Below are 21,667 nucleotides of genomic sequence, written 5' to 3' on the forward strand. Positions count from 1 at the left end.
ATATTTATTTTATTTTTACATTTATATCTCGTTTTTCCTCCAACGAGCCCAGAGCAGTGTATATGGTTATATTTATCTTCACAAAACCCCTGTGAGGTAGGTTATAGGTTGAGAGATAAGTGCCTGGCCCAGTCACCCGGGGAGTTTCATGGCTGAGTGGGGATTTGAACTCAGGCCTCTAGACTGAAAACAGTTCCAAAAACCAATTTTCACACACCCTTCATTCTTTTGATCTGAAGAGAAGCATATTGAGCCATTCCTTGGGGCTGAGGGACATGTTACACAAAGCTCTGCATTTCTCTCTCCAAACTTTTAAAATTTAATCTGCATAGTCTGTGAGACTGAGTGGTGGGAGGTCAGGCAGAGAGAAGCTGATTAACTCCCCTACAGTCATTTTTGAGCTTAAAATATCTCTCCCTAAACTTCTTTTTCACCCATAGTGGAAAAGATATGGGAGCCTATACATTTTGCCTTGTCAGTGAAAGGGAGTTTAGGGAGGGTTAGGCACTCTTACCTGGGACTTCCAGGCAGAAGTCCAGGGCCTCCACACCCTCTGGGGGCCCCCAAATCCTCTTTAGTTTGTCTTGGGTGGTGTGGTCACTGCGCTGCATGGCTGACTTGCACTGCACCAGGTGGCCGAGCATGACCTCTGCTTTAGAGACAGAGGGAGGACTGGGGAAAGAAATAGGTGGGATGGGAATATGTGAAGTGGTGTGTTGAAATGTTTCTGCTACTGCATATTTGCATAACTAGACCTGTTTTATAGTCTTACATTCTTGTGAATTCAGTTGCTCTTTGTGCCCTCAATAACCCAGTGTGGTGTAGTGGTTAGAATGCTGGACTAGGACCGGGGAGACCCGAGTTCAAATCCCCATTCAGCCATGAGACTAGCTGGGTGGCTCTGGGCCAGTCACTTCTCTCTCAGCCTAACCTACTTCACAGGGTTGTTGTGAAAGAGCAGTGTGGAGAGCCTACGAGGGTTCAGTGGGGAGAGTGGTCTTGCCTGCTCTGCTCCCCGCAGACGATCGGGTGGCTAGCCCCGGGCAGTTGGATCATCCACCCACATGATTACTGGCTCTGTCATGGAGCGGGTGTGAGTGGGTGGGCAGGGATCGGGGGCCACTCGGCCCCCGTCAGTCCCAAGATGCCCCGCATGAGTTCAGTTTCAGACCTGCAATCTGCACAGGGCACAGAAGAAAGAAATACTGGACTCCATTTAATGTGCAGTTTGAGCCACAGCTTGGAAGCTTGACTCCAAGTCTCACTTTATTTTTCTGATTTCTTTTCTCCCTCATTTTTCTAACATTTCTACAAGGGATGTAAGCAGCATGTTCTTAGGACACTGCTACCACTGAGAAGAATATGCAGCACCAAACTGAAAGCTACACAAGGTCTTCCAATAAATGTCTGGCGGGCGTTCAAGACAAAAGGGTTAACCTACAACATTACACACACACATGCGCGCACAAACACACACACTTAATGGCAGTGCTGTCACCTCTTGTTAATCTTGGGCTCCAGTGACCCAGTTCCCTCTTCCCCATATCATACTTCACAGGCCACTACTTCTCAAGCACAGCAAATTCCATCTGGAGACATTCTTTCTTCTTTACAAAAGTTTCCCTACAGCTGAACAATGCCAAAGTTTTTTGCCAGAAAAAAAAAGAGCGGCAAAAATAACCTATCTGTTGAGGATAGCTCCAGAAGCAATGGGATCAAACGGCAGGAAGGGAGTTTTAGGTTTGGACGGGACATTAGGAAAACACATTCTAACTGTGGATGGGCTCAGACATCATGTGGAACCATGATATTCTAACTGTTATTAGCTTGCATGTCTGAACCCATGCTGGTAAAAAAAAACCCCAAGGTGTTATTTTGGACAGTCAAACCATGAGTGGAACCCAAGTTTTGAAGCTGTTTTTGTTTTTGTCCTAACTATGAGGCTCATTCCCACAATCCTAAACCAGGTAGAACATGCTCCAGATCAGCGATTGTGTAAACCCCAATATCAGGGTAGGAGGAGGGGAGAATGATCTTGTGGAAGCTGAGTAGGATGGCTTTTTGTCCACCTTTGAGAAAATGCTGGGGAAAGAATCTGGGTTGGGCACAATGTTCCCTCTAACAGGGATTGCCAAATGTTGTTGACTACAACTCCCATAATTCCCAAGCAAAAGCCATTGCAGCTGGGGATTCTGGGGTCGTCCACAAGATCTGGGAATTGTCGTCCACAAGATCTGGGAATCCTTGTTTGAAGGGACACTGGTTGGGCACACCCATCCTACTCAGTTGCTACCTCCCACATGATCACTCTCCTCCCCTCCAACCTTGATTATTTGGGTTCACACAACTGCCAATCGGGAGCATGCCTGCCTCTCCTACACTGGCTGGGTGTTTAGGACTGTGAGAACCAGCCCATGATCTCACATGGCTGGTTCAGACATCACACGGAACCTCAATTAAAGCCGGGATCCGTGCAATGCCCCTGAGCCTCAAGAATGTATGCCTCCCCCTCCAATCCCTGCATGAGTGTCTACTTCCTCGGGGACATAGTCTGGAGCCCAACTTTAATGGAGTTCTCACATGGTGTCTGAACTGAGCATCACTTTGGGTGGGTGGAGGAGCTGTCAACTGCAGGTGTTAGGATTAACATCACCATTGCCTCCTCCACAAAACAGGCGTTGGCAAAAAAAGAAGAAAAAGAAAAACATTTAAGCAAGTGTTACGTACATTTTTTATGTCGCCTTACTATAAAACCGACCTGATCCACATTTGTAGAGCAGATAAGAGGATATATGCAAGAATCTATCCATGCAGAGGCATTGCCCAAAGGAACAAATGCTGAGGTGAGATGGCATGATTATTAGAGGGTGCCACAAGAAACAGAGAATAACTCCTGCCTTTCTGTTGCATCTTTTCTTAAAGAAGTTGGCAGCCTGCTTTTCTTAATTTTAAACCTATTTATATCTTCTGCCTATTATGTATATCACAATGCTAATGATATGTGTGTATCCCACTGGGGAGGTGCATCAAAGGATCCAGCAGAAGTTGGTTTATACAGCAATTTGCATTGCATTAGCATATTTCAAAATGCATCAAATTTCTGCCACCTTTCTGTTCATCAGGATAATGTTGATTGGTTTGAGGCTCAAAACTATGTTACTTGATTTTCAAAGTGATCAAAATCAAAACCAAAACCAGAGTTGATTTCTATCTCTTTTCCCAAGATAACTAACTTCCCAAAACCTAAAACACTAACATGGATCCAAAATAAAGATATTATCTTTTCGTTAATGTATCTTTATTCCAAGACTTCTTGAGTGGCAAATAAGCAGCAATGATGGAAATATGTGCCTTTTATAGATTTTAAGCATATTGAAATAATAGACAATAAAAGCAAATGAAATAAATAGCTTACTAAGGCTCTCCACACAAGCAGTGTGGAGAGCCTAAGAGGGTTCTGCGGGGAGAGCGGGCTTGACCTGCTCTCCCTGCAGACGAGCAGGGAGCCTATCCTGGGTGGCTGGATTGGCTGCCCACACAATCACCGGCTCCATGATGGAGCCAGTTGGGGTGGTGGGGTTTGGGGGCTTCCTGGCCCCCGGCAGTCCCAGAATGACCCGTGCAAGTGCGTGGAGCATTCTGGGTGGGTGGGTGGGGGGCAACATGGGGAGGCTTGTTGTAGCCTCCCGGTTGGGGGGCTACTCGTGAGTTGCCGCGGTGCAGAGCTGAGCCGTGGTGACACACAACCAGGAAAACAGGGTGACTGGAGCACTCGCTCCACTAACCTCATTTAAGGCAGGGGGGTGGTGGTTTAAGCAGACTTGCCACCAGGAGCTGCACAGCTCCCACTGGTTCACATGGGCAGTGGAAAACAGGCTGGGCTGCCTTAGCCTGGTTCCCACTGCATGTGAGAATAGCTTCACTGTATCTCCCCAACACTGCTTAAGTTGTAATGCAGTTTCAGAGAGGAAGAGAACAGAAGCCCTGAAATTGTGGTTTGATTTACAAATGCTATAGTCATTTTAATTAGAGAGATTCACAATATGGCGAATAAATTATGGGGAGAGCTGGAACATCATCAAAAGAAGAAGATGAGGATATTTCTCTATAACAGTAAAATACAATGAGGCTGTCCACATGAGCAGCCCTACCCGGGCTGCTTGTGAGGAGCACTGGGATTATGCCGAATTCCTTTGCTGCCCCCCACCGGGTAGCCCGAGGTTCCCCCGGGGCTATTACTGAGGTAGAAGGGCGCAAGCATGCAGCCTGAGCAGACACAGAACTGGGTGGCTAGAACACCCAGCTGTGGGGAAATCCCCCAATGAAGCACACTCGTGGTGGACTGAGGGATTTCTGGATTACTACATGCCAGGCTGCATTCCCCCAGCCTCCAGATGGCTGCTGGGCAGCTCGGGGCAGTATGACCCGAAGAACACAGAAGATTATCTAACACAGGGGGTAAGAGTGCTCTTGCTTTCCCCCAACTCAGGGGAGGATCTTATCTATGGGCAAAGTGGGCAGAGCTCACCTTAAATTTTTCAGTCAGCCATGTTGTCTCTGCCTCAATTAAGTGTGCCTACTGCCTCCCTCTGCCCAAGCAGGTGCTTCTGCTCGCAAACTCTTGTGAGAGTTTGTGAGCACGGGATTAACCGTAATTAACATGGGATTAACCACAGGAACGCCTTAGAGAATTATATAGATAGATAGCCTGTGCTTCCTCCAAGAAGCCAAGAGTGGTACATGTGGTTACCTTTATCCTCCCAACAGCCATATGAGGAAGGTTATGCTGAGAGATAAGTGAGTGTCCCAGGGCGACAGCCCCAGTGACTGTCCCAGATAAGTGACTGTCCCATTGAGTTTCATGGCTGAATGGGGATTTGTACTTGGATTTCCCCAGTCTAGTCCAGCACACTAACCACTGTACCATTCTGGCTCAGTCCTTTATTATTATTATTGTTGTTGTTTGTTGTTTATTAGTAGTAGTATTCATTTTTGAAATAATCAGGCAGACAGAGCTGCCCAGTGGTGACTTCAGAATGCATTTACTCTCCACAGAAGCAGCCTTTTGTAGTTGGTCTGTGCTTTACTTGTGGCTTGTACAGTTCTTTTCCTGTGTGTATGCTTGTGTTTGATCCTGCCATGTTAGATACAGATCTACATACTACTGTAGTCCTATTAAGAACTATATTTCTCTGTATCTCTGTTGATCAGCAATTGAGATTTGTGTGTGTGTTTGTATTTTGATCCCACTTGTTAGCTACCAATCTGCATTTTGCCACCCGCCTAGTTCTGGCTTCACCTCCACGGCTGCCCACAATTGGCTCCACTTCTCACTACTTGTGGCTCCACCCATTACCTGCCCTGCCTAGCGACCCCTCAGTCCCAGGAAACATCCAATCCCCACAGCTCCTAGCCCTCCCCATCCCGCCATCATGGGTCATGAGAACGACCTTAATATGTATGTCTCTAGAACTGCAAGGAGTAGTAACAATGAGGATTAAAACAAAAATGGCCCATTCAGAAAAAAATGCAAAAGCCTGAAACACCTTTTATTAGGACCAGCTAAAATGTCCCAAAATAGTGAGAAATGTCATTATTCACAACCTGCAAAAACTGATGAAACCAGGTGCTTAGGTTTAAGCCAATAATTTTCAGGCCAATCAAGATTGTGAACATTTTTTGGAAGGCAAAGTCAAAAATTGTGCAGTACCAGCACAAACTCACTATGAAGGTATTCTTTGAACATACTAGTCTGAGTACAAGTGATGTCCAGACATGTTTACTTTTTGTCCCACCCCAACCTTGCAGTGAGGGTGCTGCTCTCAATGTTTCAGCAAGCTAGCTTTTTGAGCTTTGAGGGCCATGCCTTCTATCTCCATTAGGACCTGAGAGTGTATCACACATTAGACCTCTTAAATAATTCATTTCTGCTGAATTCCCATCACTTCAGTAAATCATAAGCCAGACCTCATGGGACACCACAGACTCTCCTAATTGGATATTGGAGGCCAAGGGTCTTAAGAGTTTTCAAGCAGATGAAAATTGCAGGTAGCTACACAGGTCCATTATAAAAAGACCTAAAAGCCCAAGTAGGGAAATACTGTTATTACTACAACTAATACATCACAAAGTAGTGAGCAAACTTTTTGGTTCTCCATTATTCTTCTTAAGCTAGGTGCTAAGCAGAACAAAAGAGGGGGAAAGAGACAAAGTTGGACATGACAGAAACCCCCCTTTTACATGATCCCCGCCGCACGTTAAGGTCATCTGAGGAGGTCCGTCTCCAGTTGCCACCGGTTCGTCTGGTGGCGATGCAGAGACGGGCCTTCTCTGTAGCTGCTCCTGGGCTATGGAATGCACTCCCGGCAGAAATTCGTAATTTGAGATCATTGCTGTCCTTCAAGAGAGCCCTTAAAACGTACTTATTTGGCCTGGCCTTCCAGGGTTTTAAATGATTAATTGTTTTAAATTGTTTTAAACTGTTGCCCTGATTTTCAGGGCTTTTAGCTGTTTTATTGGTTTTATTGTTTTTTAATAGTTTGATTTTAATTGTTAATTTGTTTTAATTGTTTTTATCATGTTGTTAACTGCCCTGAGCCATTTTGGAAGGGCAGTATATAAATCTAATAAATAAATAAATAATAAATAAATAAATAAAATCTAATTTTTATACATATCTTAAGATGAGCGCAGGAGCTTTTATACAGGCTGATAAGTCTTTGCTAGCTGCCAGATGGATTTCAGTTTGCCATGAGGGCCACTTGGAGTAGGAAATAAAAATTGATTTCCCCCAACCCATTTTCTTTTTAAATATACAACCCAGCAGTCATTCAGATCTGTGTCCAGTTATAATAGGATGATTTATATCTCAAGATTTGCACTGATCCTGAGGAAAGCCAGCAACACAGTCTCAGAGGCTCCAATCCAGGCACTCTTCCCCTCAAATCTTCAGGTACCAGCATCCCAAACTCTTCAAACATAATAGACACTGAATCTTGTTCCTCCATAGAGGTGCACTTTCAAGGGGCTACATGAGAGTTAAAGTAGCACATCAGAGGATCACCCTGGAAATAATTTAATCATAATAAAATTTAAAGCAAAATAACTTTGGAATTATTGGAATTTGGAAGAGGTTGGAAGCAGCTCTTGAGAAGACAGCTCAGAGCAGCGGAGATAGCAAACATTTGTTTTCTTTCCTTAACAAGCAAGCAAGCCAATAAATAAATACACAAATAAACTGAGAAAAAAGGGGAAAGGACAAGGTATGTTTGTGCTTGTGTGTTGTGCCGTGGCGCCCACAGAGCCCTGTGGTTTTCTTTGGTAGAATACAAGAGGGGTTTAACATTGCCATCTCCTGCGCAGTATGAGATGATGCCTTTCAGCATCTTCTTATATCGTTGCTGCCCAATAGAGGTGTGTCCCATAGTCTGGGAAATATACCAGCAGGGATTCGAACCAACAGCCTCCTGCTCTCTAGGCAGGTTACTTCACCGTGGTGCCATTAGGTGGCTAGTCTTTTCTAGGGTTTGATTTCTGGCTGGCTAGGAGTTTGTTTTTGACAGGGCAATTTCAGTTTCATTTTGCCTAGGGAGACAGTGGGTGAGGATTAGCTGCAGGTGAGTCACACAGCTTGTGGGAGGGGCCAAATCCCTGAGGTGGCTCATTTCAGAAGCAACTTTTGAGAAAACAAGGCTCAGACCAGGTTAGCTTTGCTACCTGGAGCTTTGCTAAAAGGAGTTTGCTAACTGATATTGAAGGAGTTTTTGCAAGGAGCTTATTGGGGAAGTATGTGAGGAGGCACACAAGTGGTTCCCCTTCATCACAAAGGAGGCATCCAGCACAATGCGAAGGCAAGTACTACCCACTTTTGCAATTTTTTTGGAGGACAGAGCCTAAATCCTTTAAATAGCTGACAACTACAGCTAAGACCTAGCTTTCAAGTAAATATATATATATATATATATATATATATATATATATATATACACACACACACACACACACACACACACACACACACACACACACATATATATATATATATATATATATATATATATATATATATATATATTCTAAATAGTCAATAAAACCACTTATGAATGTAGAATTCCAGCAGGAGAGAGAGTGCATTGCATGGAGAATATTGCATGGAGTATTGCATGCATGACTATTTGCCTGAGAGGCAGAAGTTGTGGTTGTGTGTTTGGTACAAAGAGTTCCTGGCTCTCAGGGAACAAGTTCATTTCCTCAAAGCCAAGTTGGCTGACTTGGAGGAGCTCAGGAAGGCAGACAGATATGTGGATGAGACCTTCAGGGATGTGATAGAGGCATCCCACTCCCAGGCTGACAGCTCCTCTGCTATCATGGAGAATGAGGGTTTCAGGGCAAGAGGACATCAATCTGAGGAGGAGGGGAATGCTCCCTCAGAAGGATCCACTTCCTTGGATGATGTGCCCATATCGTCTCGCACAGAGGATACTCCTCTGGGGGTTGGGGGCCTCCTAGTAGTGGGTGATTTGATTGTTAGAGGCATAGAGAGTTGGGCTTGTGACTCATATGTAGACCACACAGTGACTCCCCTGCCTGGTGCGAAGGTTGTGGATATCACGCAGCAGTGAGATAGATTGTTAGGCAGTGTTAGGGAGGAGTCAGTTATCATGGTGCACAGCAGAACTAACGATGTTGGGGAATGCATTTGGGAGGTCAGTCAAATTTAGTCTACTAGGTAGCATATTGAAATCCGGGACCCGAAGGGTAGCATTCTCTGAAGTGTTACCTGTTCCATGTGCAGGGTCAGCAAGAGAGGCGGCCCTGAGGGGTCTCAATTTGTGGGTTGTGGTACCAGGAGGAGGAGTTTAGATATGTTAGGCACTGAGATACATTTTGGGGCAAGTGAATCCTGTACAAAAAGGGATGGACTCCACTAGAACGATGGTGGAACCAGACTGCTGGTGCTTAAAAGTTTTGTTATATTGCTTGCAAGTTGCGTATTACCATTTTATGACGTCTTACTCTCTCCTTTTTTTGCTTGTTTTTTGTTCTAGTCATTGATCGAAATAAAAGCTGATTCTGATTCTAGAACAACGGTGGAACCAGACTGCTGGTGCTTAAAATCAAAAAGGTTGTAGAGCAACTTTTAAAATGATGCCTAGAGGGTTGCCAACAGAAGCTGGGTGGTATCTGGCTTGGCAGGCAAAATCCCCTAAGGTGTGAGGGTGCAAACATTTCAGAAAAACCAGAAGGGGACAAAGTAGAACCAGGAATAGAGCAGATGGAAGCACATGACAGCTGGACAAAAAGGTCAAATCATTATGGGTGACAATATGAGGACTGAAAGGAAATGTGTGGCTAGGAATGTGCTATCACCCTCCACTCCAGATCAAACACAGAAACTGACCTGGAGTTGGAGAAGCAAATCAAAGAGGCATCAAAGAGAGGCACTGCTGTAATAATGGGTGACTTCCATTACCCTCATATAGACTGGGCAAATACACATGTAGGTATTGACAAAGAGGCCAGATTTCTAGACATGCTAAATGACTGTGCCTTAGAACAGATGGTCCATGGAAGCAACCACAGATAAAGTGACCTTGGATTTAATCCTGAGTGGTGTGGTGCACAGGACCCAGTGCGAGATGTCAGAGTTCTAGAACCATTGGTGAAGAGTGGCCATAGTGTGATCCAATTCAGCTTATATGTGAGTGGAGCATTGATGAGGAAATCCAATACAGATGCATGGGACTTCAGAAGAGGAAACTTCTCAAAAATGAGGGGACTGGTAAAAAGGAAGCTGAAGGAGAAAGTCAGGAGGGTCGAATCACTCCAGAAAGCCTGGATCTTATTTAAAACCATAATAATAGAAATTCAGTTGGAATGTATACCAAGAAGGAGGAAAGGTACTACCATGTTCAGGAGAATGCCAGTATAGATAACAAGTAGAGTCAGGGGAGAAGTCTTCTTTCAGAAAAATGGAAATCCTGCCCAAATGAAGAGAACAGAAAGGAACATAAACTTTGGCAAAAGAAATGTTAAGAGACAAGAAGGGATGCAAAAATAGAGTTTAAGCAGCATATAGCTAGAAGTGTCAAGGGAAATAACAAAAAAACTTCTTTAAGTTTTCTTCTGGGTTTTTAAGAGAACGTCTTCTTCGTCATGAACCCAACCACCCATTGAGATCATCAGGAGAGGTCTGTCTGCAGTTGCCACCGGCTCGTCTGGTGGCTACTCGGGACAGGCCTTTTCCGCTGCTGCCCTGAAGCTTTGCAACATGCTCCCTGCTGAAATAAGAGCCTCTCCATCTCTGACATTTTTTAAAAAAATCTTTAGAGACACATCTGTTCACCCAGGCTTTTAATTAAATACCATTTAAATAGTTTTAACATTGTTTTAAAATATTGTTTTAAGGTTTTAAATTGTTGTAATGTTTTAACTTTCTGTTGCCATTTATTTTAACCAATGTTTTAATTTCTCTGTTGTAATTTATTTGTTTTAACTAATGTTTTAACTTTTCTGTTACTTTTTGTTCTAAACCACCCAGAGACGTAAGTTTTGGGTGGTATAAAAATATGTAAAATAAAAATAATTAATAAATAAATATCGATATCAGAAGCAGAAAACCTGCCAGTTGAACCCTTAGATGATGAGGGTGTGAAAGGGATTATTAAGGAACATAGGAAGCTGCCTTCTACTGAATCAGGCCCTTGGTCCATCTAGCTCAGTATTGTCTATGCAGACTGGCAGTGGCTTCTCCAAGGTTGCAGACAGGAGTCTCTCTCAGCCCTATCTTGGAGATGCCAGAGAAGGAACTTGGAACATTCTTGCTCCTCGCACAGTGGCCCCATCCCCTAAGTGAAATATCTTGCAGTGCTCACATGTTGTCTCCCATTCAAATGCATGCCAGGGTGGACCTTAGCAAAAAGGACAGTTGCTTAGCAAAGAGGGCAATTCATGCTTGCAGCCACAAGACCAGGAGATTGTAGAGAATCTGTCTTCATGGTGGAGGATACTGACCATATACCCACTCCAGATCTGAGCTTCTTAGGCTTGGAGGTGATTTTTAAACTGTCTTTAAAAATAAACAAATCTCCAGGGCCAGATGGCATCCACCCAAGAAAGAGTTCAGAAGGAACTCAAATGTTAAATTGCTGATCTCCTAGCATAAATATGTAATTGGTCCCTACAGTCAGGCTCTGTATCAAAGGACTGGAAAGTAGCTAATGTTAACTCCAGTTTTCAAAAAGGGATCGAGGGGGGATTTGGGAAACTACAAGCCAGTTAGCTTAACTTCTGTGCTGGATAAATTGGGGAAAAGCACAATTAAGCACAAAATTGTTTAACCTATAGAAGAACAGGCCTTGTTGAAGGAGAGCCAGCATGGCTTCTGCAAGGGCAAGTCTTGCCTCACTAAGCTTTTGGTGTTCTTTGAGAGTATCAACAGGCATGTGGATAAAAGTGATCTGGTTGACATAGTATACCTGGACATCCAAAAGCTTTTGAAAAAGTTCCTCACCAAAGGCTCTTGAGTAAACTTAGTGGTCATGAGATAAGGGGACAGGTTCATGTGTGGACTGGGAACTGATCGAAGAACAGGAAACAGGTGGTTGGAATAAATACACAGTTTTCACAATAGAGGAAAGTAAGAAGTGGGGTCCCCAAAGGATCTGTACTGGGACCAGTGCTCTTTAACTTGTTCATAAATTATCTAGAAGTTGGGGTAAGCAGTGAGGTAGCCAAATTTGCAGTTGTCACCAAACTATTTAGGGTAGTGAAATCCAAAACAGATTGTGAGGAGCTCCAAAAGGATCTCTCCAAACTGGGGGAGTGGGCAACAAAATGGCAAATGCAGTTAAATGTAAGAGCAACAGCAGGAGAGAGGGCATGCTCTCACTTCTTGCCTGTGGGCTCCCTAGCGGCATTTGGTGGGTCACTGTGTGAAACAGGATGCTGACCTAAATGGGCCTTGGGCCTGATGCAGCAGGACTGTTCTTATGTTCTTAAGCAAGTGTAAAATGATGCATATTGGGGCAAAACTCCAACTTCACATATACACTGATGGGGACTGAGCTATCAGTGACTGACCAGGAGAAAGATCTTGGGGCAGTGGTAGACAGCTTGTTGAAAGTGTCATCTCAGTGCGTGGCAGCTGTGAAAAAGGCAAATTCCATGCTAGTGATCATTAGGAAGGGGGTTAAAAATAAAAATCCTAATATTATACAAATCTATGGTACAGCCACATTTGGAGTACTGTGTACGGTTCTTGATATTGTAGAAAGTGTGTAGAAGAGGACAACTAAGTTGATCGCGGGCCTTAAGCACCTTCCTTATGAGTCAAGGCTTTTTAGTATGGAAAAGAGGTAACTAAGGGGAGACATGATAGAGGTGTATAAAATTATGCACGGAGTAGAGAGAGTGGATAGAGATAAATTTTTCTCCCTCTCTCACAACACTAGATCCAGGGGCCGTCCCATGAAATTGGATGCCAGGAAATTTAGGAGCAACAAAAGGAAATAATTTTCACACTACACATAATTAATCTATGGAATTCTCTGTCACAGGATGTGGTGATGGCCACTAGCTTGGATGACTTTAATTTATTTATTTTTGTTGCTTTAAATTTTTATTGATTTTAACAATGTCTTGAACATCTCATTACATCTAATTAAACAAAAATTGACTTCCAGCTCACCAATCAGCGCGAATCACTAACTATACAATTATCCCTTGCTATAATAATTCAAAACATATATCCTATATCTTACCAAACTCAATTTTAGTCTACTCAACCTGCTAATATTACTAAATTTCAAACCCTGTTGAAAAATCAATATTAGGAAAATAGTTCTTTAGGTACAGTAAGAATGATTTCCAATCTTCTTTAAAACCTTCCAAATTTTGATCTCTTATCAGTACTATAAGTTTTGCCATCTCCGCATATTCCAAAATTTTTATCAGCCAATCTTCTTTTGAGGGCAGTTCATTGTCCTTCCATTTCTGTGCATATACTATTCTGGCCACTGTGGTTGCATACATGAAGGATGTTAAATTGCTTGTGGAAAACTCTCCTTGCATTATTCCCAACAGGAAGGATTCTGGGTTCTTAGGAAATATCATTTAAATTTTTTTTTAACTCATTATATATAATGTCCCAAAAGGCCTTTACCTTCCTACAAGACCACCACAAATGAAAAAAAGTTCCTTCACAATGTCCACATTTCCAACATTTGTTTGAAACATTTTTATACATTATCGCCAATTTTTTAGGCGTCAAATACCACCTGTACATCATCTTATAATAATTTTCTTTTAAAGTGTAACATGCAGTGAACTTTAAATCAGTTTTCCATAATTTTTCCCAAGCTGCCATATCTATATTATGACCCACATCTTGAGCCCATTTTATCATAGTCATTTTAACCACTTCATCTCTTGTCTCTTCCAAAAGCAACAGCCTATACATCTTAGACACTAATTTTCACATAGCTCCTTCTCAAATCTCAACATTTGATCCTCAAATCCAAGTTTGAAATCCTTCTTAAAAACTTCATTTAACTGATGGTACTGAAACCAATTACTAACCAGATTTTGTACTTCAATTAAATTTTTTAACTTACAGCCCTTTTCTTGAAAACACAACAGATCCCATTGTGGTTGCATATTTATCTCTTTACGTACTAAAGCTTCAATCGGGGATAACCATAACGGAGTTTTAGGTTCCAGCCATTTTTTATATTTTACCCACACCCTCATTAGACTCCTTCTTACATAGTGATTCAGAAAATCTTTATGTATTTTACTTTTTTCATACCACAAATATGAATGCCATCTGAACCTTCTATCAAATCCTTCCAAATCAAGTATTCTAGGATTTCTTAATGTTATCCAATCTTTTAACCACGTCAAACAGACAGCATCAAAATACAACCTTAAGTCTGGCAGGGTAAGACCATATCTTTCTTTAGCATCTGTTAAATTTTTAAAGTTAATTCTTGGTCTTTTACCCTGCCAAACAAATTTAGTTATGCCCTTTTGCCATTGCTTAAAATAAGTTAAAGTATTAATTATAGGAATAGTCTGAAAAAGAAACAGCATTTTAGGTAAAACATTCATTTTCACAACTGCAATTCTTCCCATTAAAGATAAGTTCATTCTAGACCATCTTTGCAAGTCAATTTTTACTGTATTCCATATTTTAATATAATTATTTGAAAACAACAAAGAGTTATTATTTGTCAACCAGACGCCCAAATATTTGATTTTTTTCTCCACTTTCAGTTCACTTATTTCAAAAAGTCTTTCCTTAGATCTCTGATCCATATTTTTTGTCAACACCTTTGTTTTAATCTTTTTTTATATAAAACCCAGCTAGTTGGCCAAATTATTGTATTTTTTCCAAGAGTCTTCCAATCTTCTCTAATGGATTTTCTTTAAAAAACCTACATCATCCGCAAAGGCTCTTAGTTTGTACTCTTGTTTCCCAGTTTTTGGGCCTAGCTTGGATGACTTTAAAAGGGCTTAGACAAATTCATGGAGGGCAGCTCTTTCAATAGCCACTAGTCCAGTGGCTATAGGCCACCTCCAGTCTCAGAGGCAAGATGTCTCCAAATACCAGTTGCAGGGGAGCAACAGCAAGAGAGAAGGCATGTTTTCACCTCTTGCTGTGGGCTTCTCAGAGGCATCTATATGAAAAAGGGTGCTGGATTAAATAGACCTTGGGCCTGATCCAGCATGGCTGTTCTTGTTTTCTAACCATTGAAAATGCTGAAAATAGTGTAGATGGAGCAAAAATGTAGATCTCCCTGCCAAGCATTTGAGGAATCCCTTCCTTATTTTGCTGAACCCCCTTCCCCAATACACCTAGTAATTCATATCTTCAGTCCTCCAAATATATTTTCTCTCCTTAAAAGGGTCTCCCCCTTCCCCACCAAAACAATGTGGGCATTCCCACAGCTTATCCCTCTGTCTGTACCTCTGGGATGGAGCAGGGGAAAGAATATGTACCTTATTGCCAGAAACATCACAGGCACTATCCAGTCAGGTGCCCGATACAGTTGTGAAGGTATATTTGTAGACAGCTGAGCCTTACCTCGTGAGTTGTGTTGATTCACTCTTCTGTTGTGTTGGCTCTCCACTGACATAGTTCTTGTGTCTCTGCAGTCATGCATGTAGAATTACCTTCTAGTTTCCTTTCAGGTGACCTGTTCCAATAGCATTGTGTGCTTCCTTGTGCCGTCTATGGTCCTGTGGATATAAGAAGACAATGATCATAAAATCGTGTGTGTGTGTGTGTGTGTGTGTGTACAGGTGCGTAATGCTTTTGTAAATCCATCTTCAGACTCCTCAGCCTGTACAATATACCAATCCATTTGGGACCTTATAAAATGTTTCATTTTTCATTGGGAGCTGCAGAAGACACACCAATGTCCCCATCTTTAAAAACAACAATGTAGTGGTTAGAGTATTGGACTAGGACTGGAGAGACCCAAGTTCAAATCCCTGTTCACCCACTGAGGATGTCACCAAGATCTATTTCTCCATCAGCTTTGTCAGGAGAAGGCTTAATCTCTCTAAATACTTGTCTGGAATCGGTAATGGGCTGGATGAGAAAGAACAAACTGAAGCTGAATCCAAACATGATGGAGGTACTCATTGTGGCACTTAGAAAATGATTTAGATCTGCCTGTTCTGGGTGGGGTTATGCGCCCCTTGAAAGATCAGGTACGTTGCTAGGGAGTACCTCTGGGCTCAAATCTCTCCCTGATATCACAGGTTTAGGCAGTGGTCAGGAATGCTTTTTATCAGCTTTGGCTAATATAGCAGCTTCATCTATTTCTTGATATAAACAACCTTAAAACAGTGGTGCATATGCTGGTAACATCCAGGCTAGACTACTACAATGTGCTCTACTTTGGGCTGCCTTTGTACATTGTTCAGAAACTGAAACTGGTGTAAAACACAGCAGCTAGGTTGGTCTCCGGGGCAACCTGTAGAGACCACATTACTCCTATTTTAAAAGAACTACATAGGCTGCAAATTAGTTTCCGGGCAAAACACTAAGTGCTGGTTATTACCTACAAAGCCCTGAATGGCTTGGGTCCAGGATATTTAAGAGGGCACCTTCTTCTTTATGAACCCCGCCTCTTATTAAGGTCATCGAGGGAGGTCTGGTTTCAGTTGCCACTGGTGGCAACCCAAAACCAGGCCTTCTTTAGGGTTGCCCTGGAACATGCTCCCAAATGAAATCAGAATCTCCCCATCTCTGGTTGTTTATAAACAACTTTTGAAAACACACCTGTTTTATCAGGCTTTTAGTTTATGATGTTTCAGATTTTTTAAGTGTTATTTATGGTAATTTAAATCTGTTTAATATGAGTTTTAGGTTTTAGCTGCAGTTTGGTTAGACTGTAAACCATCCTGGGATTTTATATAGGGCGGTATATAGAGACGACAAATAAATAAAAAAAATAAAAGTTAGAAACTCGTTGAGGCTGTTCTCACCAGCTGCCAAGCCCGGTCTTGGGCAGCCATGCCTGGGTTTGGCTGCCTGTGAGAACTGCCAGAATCCATGTGGGTTAGGGTTAGGGTTAGCGCTGCCACGCTGCCACACTGCCACAGCGCTGCCACGCTGCCACACTTGGCTCCAGAGCCTGCCTGTTAGCCAGAGCTAACAGTGCAAGTGCACCCTTAACCCAGGCTCAGTGATTGCAAGCAGCTGAGGTAAACACAGCGCCGGCACCTAGAGCACCCTTCCCACAGGGGTATCTCCCAATGCACTGTGCTTATCACATGGTGCATTGTGGGATGTCCAGAGGCTGGATTGGTCTCCAGAACGTTGTGCATCACGCTGTAGTGCCCGTTGTGTGGGCATGCGTGCTGCGTCATTCAGGACTCTGGCGGATTGTCTGTGGGGAAGGTAGGTTACACCCGCCCTTCCCCCCACCCACCCTCCCTAGCCCCAAAATGGTCATCTGAATGACCTTACTGGGTGCCTATGGGCCAGCCAGTTGTCTCTCAGTTTAATCTATTTCACAGGGTTCTCGGAGGATAAACATAACTCTGGGCTCCTGGGAGGAAGAGCGGGATATAAATGTAAAAACAAGAAAACCAGAATTAGTCAGGTCATTAATGTACCAAAGGCTCCACTTCCTGGGAACATAAACATAAATATCACATCACTTCCCTGCTCACCCTCCAGCTGCTATCGCATAAAACAGGGGTTATTAACCCAGAGGTCCCCAGATTGTGTTGGACTGCAAAAGCTGTGGTCTTTGGACATTGCAGCTGAGGACGATGGGTTTTGTTGTCCACCACATTTGGGGATCAGGCTTGGGAAGGGAACCTCTGGACTGAAGAAAAACTAAACAGCCACTGACACATTAAAATGTCATGTGTGGATTGGGCCTGCATGTCATACCTTTGGCACAGCTTTCTCTCACAGAACTAAGCACATGGGGGGGGGGAGAGACATTCTGGGCAGCCAAAAGTGGCTTCAGTTGCAGCATCAGCATGGATTACATCCCAGAAAGATTCTCAAGCTCATTCTCCCCTGGAGAGATGTAGTCTTTTTATTTACTCTTTGATATGAAACTGTAAGTGTTCAAAGAAGAAGCCATAAGAAGAGGATCGGGGGTTTCAAGGGAATGGGAATAAGGTCAAAACCTTCTGGAAGCCTAGGCAGCAACGACATGGTTACGGGGACCGGGGACTTCAGCTCTTTTGCTTTTATTTATTTATTTATTTTAGGCCAACCTTCCCAGTTTTTGTCGTTCCTACTAAGCGTGTCTGATTTATGCATCTGCTGTTGTTAGACAGAAAGTCCCATAGGAAGAACAGGCTGAAAATAAAATGTAGGTCTGTTGTTCAGTCTGAAGGAGACTTGGGAGAGGAACTGAAAATCTTTTCACTGAGAAACCTGAGAGGAGAACAGCTGCCATTTGATCATGGCAAAAGAATCTGGGAAAGGGCGGCTCTAACACCCTAAACCCGTGTCCCTCGAAGCGTGTACAAAACATACAGTGGCATGGCAGGACCGCCCCAAATTGGAGACTCCCACACATCCTGCCCCACATTTGAAACTACCACAACTACCCAGCTACCACAGAAATATTGCACTGTTCTGACATGCAGGAGCCTAATCGTCCTCAGGATAAAGCTAGAAAGCCAGGTCTACTAGTGTTGGATTACATGCGTTAGAATCATAGAATTTTAGAACTGGAATGGGCCTTGAAGGTCATATAGATCAACCCCCACCCCACTCAGTACAGGGCACTTCCAAGCATCCCTGACAGATGGCTGCCCAGTCTCTGGTTGAAAACCCCTAGAGAAGGTGAGCCCTCCACTGCATGTTCCACTGTCAAAACCGCTCTTACAATTACAAAATTCTTCCTAACATCCACTCCATTTTCTATGTTACAGCCCTTCAGATGGATGTAGCTTTCCATTAGCCTTCTCTTCTCCAGCTAAATATTCCTGGCTCCTTCAACCTTTCTGCATAGAATTTGGTTTCTGCCAAACCCTTAACTGCCTTTGTTGCCCTCCTCAGAACCCATTCCAATTTATCAATTGGACTAAATTGATTGGGATACATGGCGTAGTGGTTAGAGTGTCAGACTAGGACTGGGGAGACCTTAGTTCAAATCCCCCTTCAGCCATGAAGCTCACTGGGCGATTCTAGGTCACTCATGTATCTCTCAGCCTAACCTACCTCACAGGATTGTTGTGAGGATAAACATAACCATGTACACCCCTCTGGGCTGCTTGGAGGAAGAGCGCAATATAAAGGTATAAATAAACAAACAAACAAAACAAAAAACAAAACAAAATCAACATCTTTCTTAAAATGTGTGGACACGGGCAAGCTCTGACCAGGACAGAGTTTAGTGGAGCTATTACTTCTCAGCCTTTCTAAGGGACAGGTCTTTCTCAGGCAACCAGCTCATTGACCTGACGCGGTGGATACACCAGTCCTGTGCAACACAATATTATATGAAAGAATTCTGTGGCCAAGCCAGTCTTAGACTTCAGTGGGATTTCACTTCCCCAGACCAGTCAGTTATGTCTGCATACAGATATCCTTTCCTAGGGGCCAGGCCTATTTTTCTGCTGTGGGGTGTCTTTGGCTTCCCCTAGGCCTTGCTTCTTTATTGAAACATGCACCTGGTTCCACACATATGTAATTACTTTCACATATGTAATTACTTTCAGCTAGATTACTATTTAGATTCTCCTTTTATCCTTTCTGTGCATTTTATTATGTTTAGCGGTTTTAGTTTCTTAGCAGCGTAGCTTGTTTCTTTTAAATTGTAATTATTTTAAATTCTTGCCTTTTCACAATAGCTACCATCATTTTTGCAATCACCTCTATCAACATGTAACCTTTCTCTAGAATTACCTTCATTTAACGTATGATTTTATGATGGTCTCTGACTGTATAAAGTCTTATGATATGACCTGGTTCCACATTCAGTAGGTCTTGACTCCAGCTAAATATTAGTAGTAAATATTATTAGTAGTAAAAGGGTTCTGTTGGGCTTGAAGAGCTGCCAATCAGCAGAGGAGTCCCTCTTACAGAAAGAATCTGCAGGGGTGTTTGGGGTGGGGGGAGACCGTTGATTTGGGCGGTTGGTTTTTGGCGGGAAATCTGGCGGTGAGCCCTGAGGAGAAAAAGCCTCGAGAAAATTGCCAGCTGTCTCTGCGAAGAGTCTTTGCAGTCTCTTTCAGTGAAACCAACCCTTGAAGGATGCCCTAAATAACCAGTTTTCATTCAATGTACCCCTAAATTTATCCCTATCTATTTATCTATTTATTTATTGTCAGATTTGTATACCGCCTTTCAGCAAAACAATCCCAAGGCCATTGAGAATATATTTAAAGCAGGACAAATATTCTAAATAATTCAAATAATACAAATATTAAATTTCAGTATTAAAATACCAGTATATTAAAGTTTAAAACATAATAAAATACTAGCACACAACAATGTGTAGAGCGGCAGTGACAAAAAATAAATACACGTTTTGCTTGCTTATCTCAAAAGGGTACTACTGAAATAGAGTATCTCCCTTCTCTTTCTCTCTCCTGTTTCAATAGTAAGCCTGTACCCATCTGCAATAAGCAAGCAAAACATTTATTTATTTGTATTTATATCCCACTCTTCCTCCAAGGAGCCCAGAGCAGTGTGAAAGTAAAGTTGTGCTGTCGAGTCGGTGTTGACTCCTGGTGACCACAGAGCCCTGTGGTTTTCTTGGTAGAATACAGGAGGGGTTTCCCATTGCCATCTCCCGTACAGTCCCAGGTTCAATCCCTGACAGCATCTCCAGGTAGGGCTGGGCAAGACTCCTGCCTGAAACCTTGGAGGGCTGCTGCTGGTCAGTGTAGACAATGATGAGTTAGATGGAGCAGTGGTCTGACTCAGTAGACAGCAGCTTCCTACGCTCCTATCTTGGGTAATAAAACTGTATTTGTGGGATGGAACTGTAGCTCATTGGTAGAGCATCTGCTTTGCATGCCGAAGGTCCCGGGTTCAATCCCTGGCAGCATCTCCTTGTAGGGCTGGGAGAGACTCCTGCCCGAAACCTTGGAGAGCCGCTGCCAGTCAGTGTTGACAATACTGAGCTAGATGGACCAATGGTCTGACTCTGTATAAGGCCGCTTCCTAGGATCAGGTATCCAGCAAGGCACTGTTTTTCATAGGCCCTGCAATGCCAGCTACACATCTCTGGAATATTTCAGAGATGAGGCTGATCATGTACAGGTGATGCTTCACATCAGTTCTGCCTGCCTGGCTTCTAATTTGTCTTATTAGTGCCGCTTTGCCCTGAGAGGACCCCTTATCCAAGTGTTTCAAGGGATTTCAAGATGGATGATGTATGCATCTGAGGGCCAAGCAAATGGCTTTATTTCCACGTGCCTGGGTGGTTACAGAAAATGGCTTACCTGGCTGTTAAATAAGAGGATCTTAGCCTCTCTAAGCCACATGAGGTGGCCCAGTGGATTACAGAATGCCCGCAGGTGAGGTCACGAAGCTACTACAAATCCACCCCAAAGGAGTAAAAAAGGGTGCTCTCTGGATCGAGATGCAGGAACATAGAAAACTGCCGTATACTGAGTCAGACTATCAGTCCATTTAGCTCAGTAGTGTCTACACTGACTGGCAGTGGCTTCTCCAGGGCTTCAGTCAGGAGTCTTTCCAAACCTACTTAGGAATGCTGCCAGGAATTTAACCTGGAACCTTCTGCATGCAAGGCGGAAGCTATAGCCTCATCAAAGCAGCTCCTGGAGGTCTGTCTTCTATTTCCGCCTGTGGAGACTTGAACTGTCCAAACAGCCTCTCTAACCCACTGAGCTACAGCAGTCCTCAAATTAACATGAGACCCTTTATATAGACTTCTGCTCTGATCAGGACTCAAGAAAGTGTCACTGGATGGTAGTAAACAGGCTTGATCCTACAATGGTTTGAACCTACCATAGGTTTAATGTGGGTTACAACCATTATCATCACTGTGTGAACCCTTGCCAAAGTGGTTTACGGCCCAAGATTCCCACCTTGGAATGGGTTCACACAATCACTTCAATCTTGGTAACCCACATTAAACCTCGATTCAAACAAATGTGTGGCCAATAAGGCAGGATAGGAGAGATCCTCTACCAGCATTTGTCTCTCTGCTGC

At 43.2% G+C, this 21,667-nt stretch overlaps 1 protein-coding gene across 7 annotated transcripts in view; it reads right to left on the reverse strand.

Annotated features, from left to right (window-relative positions):
* Window positions 1-20,955, reverse strand: part of LOC128335599 (connector enhancer of kinase suppressor of ras 2-like) — a 443,349-nt gene extending 422,394 nt beyond the window's left edge. For 4 of the 7 annotated variants that reach the window (XM_053274152.1, XM_053274150.1, XM_053274148.1 and 1 more), the window contains exons 1-2: window positions 19,391-20,166; window positions 15,086-15,240 (exon numbers count right to left, since the gene is read on the reverse strand). In XM_053274152.1, the coding sequence (XP_053130127.1) occupies window positions 15,086-15,164 (79 nt within the window). In that variant the 5' untranslated portion in view covers window positions 15,165-15,240; window positions 19,391-20,166. Of the gene's footprint in view, window positions 1-15,085; window positions 15,241-16,981; window positions 17,423-19,390; window positions 20,167-20,934 lie in introns of those variants that run through there. The other 3 variants (XM_053274147.1, XM_053274146.1, XM_053274145.1) reach the window with 3 other exon arrangements.
* Between the last annotated feature and the right edge of the window lie 712 nt (window positions 20,956-21,667).

The sequence above is a fragment of the Hemicordylus capensis genome, chromosome 11, assembly GCF_027244095.1.
Source record: "Hemicordylus capensis ecotype Gifberg chromosome 11, rHemCap1.1.pri, whole genome shotgun sequence".
Taxonomy (NCBI): Eukaryota; Metazoa; Chordata; class Lepidosauria; order Squamata; family Cordylidae; genus Hemicordylus; species Hemicordylus capensis.